General features: G+C 49.9%; 2 protein-coding genes across 2 annotated transcripts in view; one reads left to right on the forward strand and one right to left on the reverse strand.

The window, feature by feature from the left end:
* Positions 1-1,013, forward strand: part of etaa1a (ETAA1 activator of ATR kinase a) — a 24,893-nt gene extending 23,880 nt beyond the window's left edge. The window contains exon 7 of the mRNA XM_055158538.1: positions 1,003-1,013. Within this exon, the coding sequence (XP_055014513.1) occupies positions 1,003-1,013 (11 nt within the window). The remainder of the gene's footprint in view (positions 1-1,002) is intronic.
* Positions 1,014-1,153: 140 nt separating this feature from the next.
* Positions 1,154-12,500, reverse strand: part of LOC110173879 (E3 ubiquitin-protein ligase TRIM47-like) — an 11,759-nt gene continuing 412 nt past the window's right edge. Inside the window, exons 2-3 of the mRNA XM_055158539.1 lie at positions 3,539-3,765; positions 1,154-2,437 (exon numbers count right to left, since the gene is read on the reverse strand). Coding sequence (XP_055014514.1) covers positions 1,154-2,437; positions 3,539-3,763 — 1,509 coding nt within the window. The 5' untranslated portion in view covers positions 3,764-3,765. The remainder of the gene's footprint in view (positions 2,438-3,538; positions 3,766-12,500) is intronic.

Below are 12,500 nucleotides of genomic sequence, written 5' to 3' on the forward strand. Positions count from 1 at the left end.
CACATGAGACACACACATGACACACACACACACACACACACACACACACACACACACACACACATCACACACACACACGAGACACACACACACACACACACACACACACACACACACATGACACACACACACGCACACACACACACACACACACACGACACACACACACACACACACACACACATGACACACACACACACGCACACACACACACACACGAGACACACACACACACACACACACGACACACACACGACACACACACACGAGACACACACACACACACACACGACACACACACACGAGACACACACACACACACACACACGACACACACACACACACACACACACACGAGACACACACACACACATGAGACACACACACACACACACACACGAGACACACACACACACACACACACACACGAGACACACACACACGAGACACACACACACAGAGGCAAATCAGCAAATATAAATGTATAAAATTAAAACAACATCACCGTGATTAAGACGTTAAAACTCCTGATTTCACTTTGTCCGAGAAACTCTATCTGTTACATCTGAAACACTCTGTTCCACCTCGTGATGTCATCAAGTGAACAGCTCCTTTTCCCTTTAGTTCAGTCGAGATCGACTGAAATGATCCAGGAGCACTTCCTGTATGACCACATGATGACATCATAAGGTGGAGCAGAATGTTGTCGTGTTAAATGAGCAGGTTTGTGTTTTTACATAAAGTTAAATTTAAGAAGAGAAAGTGTCGACGTGCTTCAGTTTGATCCAATTTTAAAGTTTTACTCTTTTTTTTTTTTATAAAAAAAAAAGAAAAAGTTTGAGTTGATGCTGTTTTTGAGCAAATTGTGAAATTCTTCAAAACTTTAAGAAAAAATAAATAAATTCCTGCTGTTTATTTGTAGATCAGTTTGTGTTTGTCATAATTTTCAATAATAAAATATAATAAATATAATTAAATTTGAACAGTTTGTCTGTTTCACAGAACGACATTAAGACGTCGCTGGTTTTAATTCAGAAAAATGTTTAGTTTTTTTAATCAAATTTACGAAATGATAAAATTTACACTTAAATAAATCAGAAAATCAGCTCATTTTGCTGCCGTTATATTTTCATTTTTTGAGCGTTTGAAAACGTCATTGACGAAACCGTAAAGGATCAGTGTTTTTCTGGTGAAACTTTTTGATTTTCTCTGTTGGTGATTCTCGATTCTCTAAACGGTCATGATCGATTCTCGGCGGCTCTTTTAGGCCCCGCCCCCTCGCGCCCGCGTGTACCTTCTCGGGGTTCTTCTTCTTGCCGTCGCTGTAGTGGACCTTCTTGTTGTCTCTGGACAGGACGAGTTTGCAGTGCGCCGTGTCGGGGTCGAGGGTCACGTCCACGCCGCTCCTGCGCACTCGTCGAAGCTCCGCCTCCTGGACTTGCCGCTGCGTGTCGCTCAAAGCGTTGGTGAAGGCGGCGAGAGCGCGCGCCACCGTCCCCTCGAAGGCGGCGGCTTCGAAGCTCACGCCGCTCCAATCCTCCAGCCCGGCGGGGGGCGCCAGCGCCGCCAGGTGCTGCAGGAAGTGGAGCGGGTCACGAGAGCGCGAGAGACGCTCGGCCTCGGCGCCGCTTTTCTCCAGCTCCAGGATCTCCCGCTCCAGTCGGGACAGGAGCATCTGAGCGCGTTCCTCATGTTTGCTCAGGGTCTTCTCGATGATCTCGGAGTGTCGGTCCAAGCAGCTCTGGACCTTCTCCACGACCTGACTGAAGACCTCCACCATCTCCTCCGTCTGCGCCTGCGCCTGCGTCTGACTCTGCTCCAGCGCCGCTCGGATCTGCTCCATCTTCTGCCTCCGGTTCAGAACCTTCCGTCTGTTCTCGGACAAACTCTTCTCCAGCGAAACCTTCTGCTCCTCAAACGCGTCCTTCAGAGGCAGAAACTCGTGGTTCTTGTGCTCTAGGAGGGAGCACATCATGCACACGCTCTTCTCATCAGTGGAACAGAAGAGCTCCAGGGGGCGCTGGTGTGTGGGACACATCCTGTCTTCCAGGTTTTCCACAGGCTCCATCAGCTGGTGTCTTTTCAGCCCAGAGACTGTGAGATGAGGCTGGAGGTGGCTCTCACAGAAGGAGGACAGACACACCAGGCAGGACTTGAGGGCCTTCAGCTTGGGCTCAGAGCACACGTCACACTGCACCTCTGAGGACGACGACGACGACGACGTGTTCTTCACCTCTGAGGAGGACGAGGACGTGTTCTTCACTTCTGAGGACGAGGACATGTTCTTCACTTCTGAGGACGAGGACATGTTCTTCACTTCTGAGGACGAGGACATGTTCTTGGTAGACGTGCTCTCACTCTGGACCTGGGCTTTGGACTCTTGTGGTTCTGAAGGTCTGGTCTCTGGTTGTTCTTGTTTCTGAGTTTGTTTCTTCACCTGCGTCACAATAAAACGTCTGGATGAGTTTGTGGTTTTCTCCAACACGACGAAAACAAAACTCTGATCTGTCACTGGACAAATGTTTTTAAGATTCATTTTGTTTAAGCGTCTTAAAGACGAAACGTTCCTCAGCAAAGACCTGCCTGAAGATCCTCAACAGTCCTCCAGGTCTGAGTCATCTAGAGATCTCTCATGGGCCCTATTCAAACCCTCCTTTCAGTTAGCAGTACGAGTCTGTACGAGGCTCCGCCCCCTGCCCCCACAGTATTAAATACTCTCTGGAGTAAATATTCTGGAGTAAATACTCTGGAGTAAATACTCTGGAGTAAATATTCTCTGGAGTAAATACTCTGGAGTAAATATTCTCTGGAGTAAATATTCTCTGGAGTAAATACTCTCTGGAGTAAATACTCTCTGGAGTAAATATTCTCTGGAGTAAATATTCTCTGGAGTAAATATTCTCTGGAGTAAATACTCTGGAGTAAATACTCTGGAGTAAATATTCTCTGGAGTAAATATTCTCTGGAGTAAATATTCTCTGGAGTAAATATCTCTGGAGTAAATACTCTGGAGTAAATACTCTGGAGTAAATATTCTCTGGAGTAAATACTCTCTGGAGTAAATACTCTCTGGAGTAAATACTCTCTGGAGTAAATACTCTGGAGTAAATATTCTCTGGAGTAAATATTCTCTGGAGTAAATATTCTCTGGAGTAAAATATCTCTGGAGTAAATACTCTCTGGAGTAATATTCTAAATATTCTGGAGTAAATACTCTCTGGAGTAAATACTCTCTGGAGTAAATACTCTCTGGAGTAAATACTCTCTGGAGTAAATACTCTCTGGAGTAAATATTCTCTGGAGTAAATACTCTCTGGAGTAAAGTAAATACTCTCTGGAGTAAATATTCTGGAGTAAATATTCTCTGGAGTAAATACTCTCTGGAGTAAATACTCTCTGGAGTAAATATTCTGGAGTAAATATTCTGGAGTAAATACTCTCTGGAGTAAATACTCTCTGGAGTAAATACTCTCTGGAGTAAATACTCTCTGGAGTAAATACTTTGATGTAAGCGGCGGGTGCAGTGGCAGGGTCTCACCTGGCAGAGGACCTGGTGGAGGAGGGGGTTGGCGCGCAGGTGCGGGCGGGCGGTGAAGCGGCGTTGGCACAGAGGGCAGCTGCACTCGGAGCTTCTGTCCCAGTGAGACACGAGACAAGTTCTACAAAAACTGTGTTCACACGGAGTCGACACCGGATCTGACAACAAGTCCAGACAGATGGGACACGACAGGTGCTCCTCCAGCGACAGGGACGCACCTGACATGACTGAGGACACAATGAGACATGACTGAGGACACACGACGAGACATGACTGAGGACACACGACGAGACATGACTGAGGACACGAGACATGAGACATGACTGAGGACACGACGAGACATGACTGAGGACACAACGAGACATGACTGAGGACACAACGAGACATGACTGAGGACACAACGAGACATGACTGAGGACACAACGAGACATGACTGAGGACACAATGAGACATGACTGAGGACACACGACGAGACATGACTGAGGACACAACGAGACATGACTGAGGACACAAGAGACATGACTGAGGACACAACGAGACATGACTGAGGACACAACGAGACATGAGGACACAACGAGACATGACTGAGGACACAAAGAGACATGACTGAGGACACAACGAGACATGACTGAGGACACAAAGAGACATGACTGAGGACACAACGAGACATGACTGAGGACACATGACGAGACATGAGGACACAGACGAGACATGACTGAGGACACAAACGAGACATGAGAGACTGAGGACACAACGAGACATGACTGAGGACACAACGAGACATGACTGAGGACACAACGAGACATGACTGAGGACACAACGAGACATGACAAGAGACATGACTGAGGACACAACGAGACATGACTGAGGACACAACGAGACATGACTGAGGACACAACGAGACATGACTGAGGACACAACGAGACATGAGGACACAACGAGACATGAGGACACAACGAGACATGACTGAGGACACAACGAGACATGACTGAGGACACAACGAGACATGACTGAGGACACAACGAGACATGACTGAGGACTGAGGACACAACGAGACATGAGGACACAACGAGACATGAGGACGAGACTGAGGACACAACGAGACATGACTGAGGACACAACGAGACATGACTGAGGACACAGACTGAGGAGACATGAGGACACAACGAGACATGACTGAGGACAACGAGACATGAGACATAGACATGACTGAGGACACAACGAGACATGACTGAGGACACAACGAGACATGAGGACACAACGAGACATGACTGAGGACACAACGAGACATGACTGAGGACAAAGAGGACATGACTGAGGACACAACGAGACATGAGGACACAACGAGACATGAGGACACAACGAGACATGACTGAGGACACAACGAGACATGACTGAGGACACAACGAGACATGACTGAGGACACAACGAGACATGAGGACACAACGAGACATGACTGAGGACACAACGAGACATGAGGACTGAGGACACAACGAGACATGAGGACACAACGAGACATGACTGAGGACACATGACGAGACATGAGGAGACAATGAGACATGTCTGAGGACACAACGAGACATGACTGAGGACACAACGAGACATGACTGAGGACACAACGAGACATGAGGACACAACGAGACATGATGAGGACACAACGAGACATGAGGACACAACGAGACATGAGGACACAACGAGACATGAGGACACAACGAGACATGACTGAGGACACAACGAGACATGAGGACACAACGAGACATGACTGAGGACACAACGAGACATGAGGACAACACAACTGACGAGACATGAGGACACAACGAGACATGACTGAGGACACATGACGAGACATGAGGAGGAACAACGAGACATGACTGAGGACACAACAGACATGAGGACATGACTGATGACTGGACACATGACGAGACATGAGGAGGACACAACGAGACATGACTGAGGACACACAACGAGACATGACTGAGGACACAATGAGACATGACGAGACATGACTGAGGACACAACGAGACATGAGGACACAACGAGACATGACGAGGACACAACATGAGGACATGAGGACACAACGAGACATGTCTGAGGACACATGACGAGACATGAGGACACAACGAGACATGAGGACACAACGAGACATGACTGAGGACACAACGAGACATGATGAGGACACAACGAGACATGAGGACACAACGAGACATGACTGAGGACACATGACGAGACATGAGGACACAACGAGACATGACTGAGGACACAACGAGACATGACTGAGGACACATGACGAGACATGAGGACACAACGAGACATGTCTGAGGACACATGACGAGACATGAGGACACAACGAGACATGAGGACACAACGAGACATGAGGACACAACGAGACATGACTGAGGACACAACGAGACATGACTGAGGACACATGATGACGAGACATGAGGACACAACGAGACATGTCTGAGACACATGACGAGACACGAGACATGAGGACACAACGAGACATGACTGAGGACACAACGAGACATGACTGAGGACACAACAGACATGAGGACACGAGACATGACTGAGAGACATGACACATGACGAGACATGAGGACACAACGAACGAGACATGAGGACACAACGAGACATACACGAGACATGAGGACACAACGAGACATGAGGACACAACGAGACATGAGGACACAACGAGACATGACTGAGGACACAACGAGACATGACTGAGGACACAACGAGACATGAGGACACGAGACATGAGAGGACAACATGACTGAGGACACAACGAGACATGACTGAGGACACAACGAGACATGACTGAGGACACAACGAGACATGACTGAGGACACAACGAGACATGAGGACACAACGAGACATGACTGAGGACACAACGAGACATGAGGACACAATGAGACATGACTGAGGACACAACGAGACATGAGGACACAATGAGACATGACTGAGGACACATGACGAGACATGAGGACACAATGAGACATGACTGAGGACACAACGAGACATGAGGACACAACGAGACATGACTGAGGACACAACGAGACATGAGGACACAACGAGACATGACTGAGGACACATGACGAGACATGACTGAGGACACAACGAGACATGACTGAGGACACACGAGGACATGACAGACACGAGACACGAGACTGAGGACACGAGACATGTCTGAGGACACGAGACATGACACTGAGGACACACGAGACATGACTGAGGACACACACGAGACAACGAGACTGAGGACACACGAGACATGACTGAGGACACAACGAGACATGACTGAGGACACAACGAGACATGACTGAGGACACAACGAGACATGACTGAGGACACAACGAGACATGACTGAGGACACGAGACATGACTGAGGACACAACGAGACATGACTGAGGACACGAGACATGTCTGAGGACACAACGAGACATGTCTGAGGACACGAGACATGTCTGAGGACACAACGAGACATGACTGAGGACACAACGAGACATGACTGAGGACACAACGAGACATGACTGAGGACACATGACGAGACATGACTGAGGACACAATGAGACATGACTGAGGACACAATGAGACATGACTGAGGACACAACGAGACATGAGGACACAACGAGACATGACTGAGGACACATGACGAGACATGACTGAGGACACATGACGAGACATGAGGACACAACGAGACATGAGGACACAACGAGACATGACTGAGGACACAACGAGACATGACTGAGGACATGACGAGACATGACTGAGGACACGACGAGACATGACTGAGGACACAACGAGACATGACTGAGGACACATGACGAGACATGACTGAGGACACATGACGAGACATGAGGACACAACGAGACATGAGGACACAACGAGACATGTCTGAGGACACGAGACATGTCTGAGGACACATGACGAGACATGAGGACACAACGAGACATGACTGAGGACACAACGAGACATGAGGACACAACGAGACATGACTGAGGACACGACGAGACATGACTGAGGACACGACGAGACATGACTGAGGACACATGACTGAGGACACAACGAGACATGACTGAGGACACATGACGAGACATGACTGAGGACACAACGAGACATGACTGAGGACACATGACGAGACATGACTGAGGACACAACGAGACATGATGAGGACACAACGAGACATGACTGAGGACACATGACGAGACATGACTGAGGACACAACGAGACACAACGAGACACTGAGGACACAACGAGACATGACTAGGACACAACGAGACATTGACTGAGGAACAACGAGACATGACTGAGACACATGACGAGACATGACTGAGGACACAACGAGACATGACTGAGGACACAACGAGGACATGACTGAGGACAAAACGAGACATGACTGAGGAACACGTGAGAGACAGGTGAGGGTGAGGGACAGGTGAGAGACAGGTGAGGTACGACAGGTGAGAGACAGGTGAGGGTGAGGGACAGGTGAGAGACAGGTGAGTGACAGGTGAGGGACAGGTGAGAGACAGGTGAGGGTGAGGGACAGGTGAGGGACAGGTGAGAGACAGGTGAGGGACGGGTGAGAGGCAGGTGAGGGACAGGTGAGAGACAGGTGAGAGGACAGGTGAGGGACAGGTGAGAGACAGGTGAGGGTGAGGGACAGGTGAGGGACAGGTGAGAGACAGGTGAGGGACGGGTGAGAGGACAGGTGAGGGACAGGTGAGAGACAGGTGAGAGACAGGTGAGACAGGTGAGGGTGAGAGACAGGTGAGAGACAGGTGAGAGGACAGGTGAGGAGGGACAGGTGACAGGTGAGGACAGGTGAGAGACAGGTGAGAGACAGGTTGAGAGACAGGTGAGAGACAGGTGAGGGAGGGACAGGTGAGGGAGAGGACAGGTGACAGGAGACAGGTGAGAGACAGGTGAGAGACAGGTTGAGAGAGGACGGTGAGAGACAGGTGAGAGACAGGTGAGGGTGAGAGGACAGGTGAGGTGAGACAGGTGAGAGACAGGTGAGACAGGGACAGGTGAGGGACAGGTGAGAGACAGGTGAGAGACAGGTGAGGGACAGGTGAGGGACAGGTGAGAGACAGGTGAGGTGAGGGACAGGTGAGGGACAGGTGAGGGACAGGTGAGGAGACAGGTGAGAGACAGGTGAGGGTGAGGGACAGGTGAGAGACAGGTGAGAGACAGGTGAGGGTGACAGGTGAGGGACAGGTGAGAGACAGGTGAGAGACAGGTGAGAGGTGAGGGTGAGGGACAGGTGAGGAGACAGGTGAGAGGAGTGAGAGGCAGGTGAGGGACAGGTGAGACAGGTGAGGGACAGGTGAGAGACAGGTGAGAGACAGGTGAGAGACAGGTGAGGACAGGTGAGGGACAGGTAAGAGGCAGGTGAGGGACAGGTGAGGACAGGTGAGAGACAGGTGAGGGTGAGGGACAGGTGAGGAGACAGGTGAGAGACAGGTGAGGGTGAGAGGCAGGTGAGGGACAGGTGAGAGACAGGTGAGGGTGAGGGACAGGTGAGGAGACAGGTGAGAGACAGGTGAGGGACAGGTGAGAGACAGGTGAGAGACAGGTGAGGGACAGGTGAGGTGAGAGACAGGTGAGAGACGGTGAGAGGACAGGTGGAGAGACAGGTGTGAGGACAGGTGAGAGACAGGTGAGGACAGGTGAGGGTGAGGGGACAGGTGAGAGAGAGAGGTGAGAAGACAGGTGACGGACAGGTGAGAGGCAGGTGAGAGGTGAGGACAGGTGAGGACAGGTGAGGGACAGGTGAGACAGGTGAGGAGGGACAGGTGAGAGACAGGTGAGGTGAGAGGGACAGGTGAGGGACAGGTGAGAGACAGGTGAGGACAGGTGAGGGTGGGGACAGGTGAGAGACAGGTGAGGTGAGACAGGTGAGAGGACAGGGTGAGGGACAGGTGAGAGACAGGTGAGGTGAGACAGGTGAGGGACAGGTGAGAGACAGGTGAGAGACAGGTGAGGACAGGTGAGAGGACAGGTGAGGGACAGGTGAGAGACAGGTGAGGTTGAGGGACAGTGAGAGACAGGTGAGGGTGAGGGACAGGTGGAGACAGTGTGAGGACAGGTGAGACAGAGCAGGTGAGGGACAGGTGAGAGACAGGTGAGAGACAGGTGAGACAGGTGAGGGACAGGTGAGAGACAGGTGAGGGTGAGACAGGTGAGGGACAGGTGAAGAGGGACAGGTGAGAGACAGGTGAGGGTGAGGACAGGTGAAGACAGGTGAGAGGAAAGGTGAGGGACGGTGAGAGGACAGGTGAGAGGTGAGAGACAGGTGAGAGGGACGGTGAGGGACAGGTGAGGAGACAGGTGAGGTGAGGACAGTGAGGACAGGTGAGAGACAGGTGAGACAGGTGAGGAGACAGGGACAGGTGAGGGTGAGGACAGAGTGAGACAGGTGAGAGGGACAGAGGTGAGGTGAGACAGGTGAGAGACAGGTGAGGGACAGGTGAGAGACAGGTGAGAGACAGGTGAGGTGGACAGGTGAGACAGGTGAGAGGACAGGTGAGGGTGAGGAGACAGGTGGACAGGTGAGGGACAGGTGAGGGACAGTGAGGAGGACAGGTGACAGGTGAGAGGCAGGTGAGGACAGGTGAGGTGAGGACAGGTGAGGGTGAGGGACAGGTGGAGGACAGGTGAGAGACAGGTGAGAGACAGGTGAGACAGGTGAGAGACAGGTGAGAGACAGGACAGGTGGGACAGGTGAGAGACAGAGGACAGGTGAGGAGACAGGTGAGGAGACAGGTGAGAGGACAGGTGAGGGACAGGTGAGAGACAGGTGGAGACAGGTGGAGACAGGTGACAGGACAGGTGAGGGACAGGTGACAGAGACAGGTGAGAGACGTGAGGGTGAGACAGGTGAGAGAGACAGGTGAGGAGAGGGACAGGTAGAGGACAGGTGACAGAGGACAGGTGAGGGACAGGTGAGAGACAGGTGAGGACAGGTGAGGGACAGGTGACAGGTGAGAGACAGGTGAGAGGTGAGAGACAGGTGAGAGACAGGTGAGGTGAGGGACAGGTGAGAGACAGGTGACAGGTGAGACAGGTGGGACAGGTGGTGAGGACAGGTGAGGGACAGGTGTGAGACAGGTGAGGGACAGGTGAGAGACAGGTGAGGGACAGGTGAGAGGCAGGTGAGACAGGTGAACTTGTGGACTTTTAATTAAATTACAGATTTTTTTCTGTAAAAATCAGATTTTTGATTCAGTTTTCGTCGTTTCTCGTCTGTGATTTTTTTTTTTTCAGCTCAAGAAAATGAAGGAAATAAAATTCTCGGGGAAAATCAGTCTGAGCAGAGACTCCAGACTTCCCTCACCCCAGACACTTCCTCCTGCTCTTTTTTCAGTATCGTGATTTCAAATCAGAACAAAGAATCAAAGATCAACAAATATTTTCAGAGTCAAATAAACATAAACAAACATAAACGTTTAGTCTGTTTTTACTCGAGTCGTTTCCTCCTGTGGGTTTGGTTCTTACATAAACNGACAGGTGAGGTGAGAGACAGGTGAGGACAGGTGAGAGACAGGTGAGGTGAGACAGGTGAGAGACAGGAGAGGTGAGGGGTGAGGGACAGGTGACAGGTGAGAGACAGGTGAGGTGAGGGAGGTGAGGACAGGTGAGAGACAGGTGAGGGAGAGAGACAGGTGACAGGTGAGAGACAGGTGAGAGACAGGTGAGGGAGACAGACAGGAGACAGGTGAGGGACAGGTGAGAGACAGGTGACAGGGACAGGTGAGAGACAGGTGAGGGAGAGAGACAGGTGACAGGTGAGGGACAGGTGAGAGACAGGTGACAGGTGAGGGACAGGTGAGGAGACAGGTGAGAGACAGGTGAGGGTGAGGGACAGGTGAAGGTGGGAGACAGGTGAGAGACAGGTGAGGGTGAGGGACAGGTGAGGGACAGGTGAGGGACAGGTGAGAGACAGGTGAGAGGGACAGGTGAGAGGACAGGTGAGGGAGGACAGGTGAGGGACAGGTGAGAGACAGAGAGACAGGTGAGACAGGTGAGGAGACAGGTGAGAGAGAGGACAGGTGAGGTGAGACAGGTGAGACAGGTGAGGAGACAGGGTGAGGGACAGGTGAGGAGGGACAGGTGAGAGACAGGTGAGGGAGAGAGACAGGTGAGGGACAGGTGAGAGGCAGGTGAACTTGGTGGACTTTTAATTAAATTACATATTTTTTTCTGTAAAAATCAGATTTTTGATTCAGTTTTCGTCGTTTCTCGTCTGTGATTTTTTTTTTTCAGCTCAAGAAAATGAAGGAAATAAAATTCTCGGGGAAAATCAGTCTGAGCAGAGACTCCAGACTTCCCTCACCCCAGACACTTCCTCCTGCTCTTTTTTCAGTATCGTGATTTCAAATCAGAACAAAGAATCAAAGATCAACAAATATTTTCAGAGTCAAATAAACATAAACAAACATAAACGTTTAGTCTGTTTTTACTCGAGTCGTTTCCTCCTGTGGGTTTGGTTCTTACATAAACAGTTTCACATAAACAGTTTCACACAGTTTCACATAAACAGTTTCAGGTAAACAGTTTCACACAAACAGTTTGACATAAACAGTTTCACAAACAGTTGACATAAACAACACAAAACAGTTTCACACAAACAGTTTAACATAAACAGTTTCACACATAAACAGTTTCACATCAACAGTTTAAACAGTTTCACATAAACGGTATAACACAGTTTCACATAAACAGTTTCACACAAACAGTTTCACACAAACAGTTTCACATAAACAGTTTCACACAAACAGTTTCACACAAACAGTTTCACACAAACAGTTTCACATAAACAGTTTCACACAAACAGTTTCACATAAACAGTTTCACACAAACAGTTTCACACAAACAGTTTCACACAAACAGTTTCACATAAACAGTTTCACACAAACAGTTTCACACAAACAGTTTCACACAAACAGTTTCACACAAA

This window comes from Boleophthalmus pectinirostris, unplaced genomic scaffold (genome assembly GCF_026225935.1).
Source record: "Boleophthalmus pectinirostris isolate CB_2022bp ecotype Guang Dong unplaced genomic scaffold, ASM2622593v1 HiC_scaffold_22, whole genome shotgun sequence".
Lineage (NCBI taxonomy): Eukaryota > Metazoa > Chordata > Actinopteri > Gobiiformes > Gobiidae > Boleophthalmus > Boleophthalmus pectinirostris.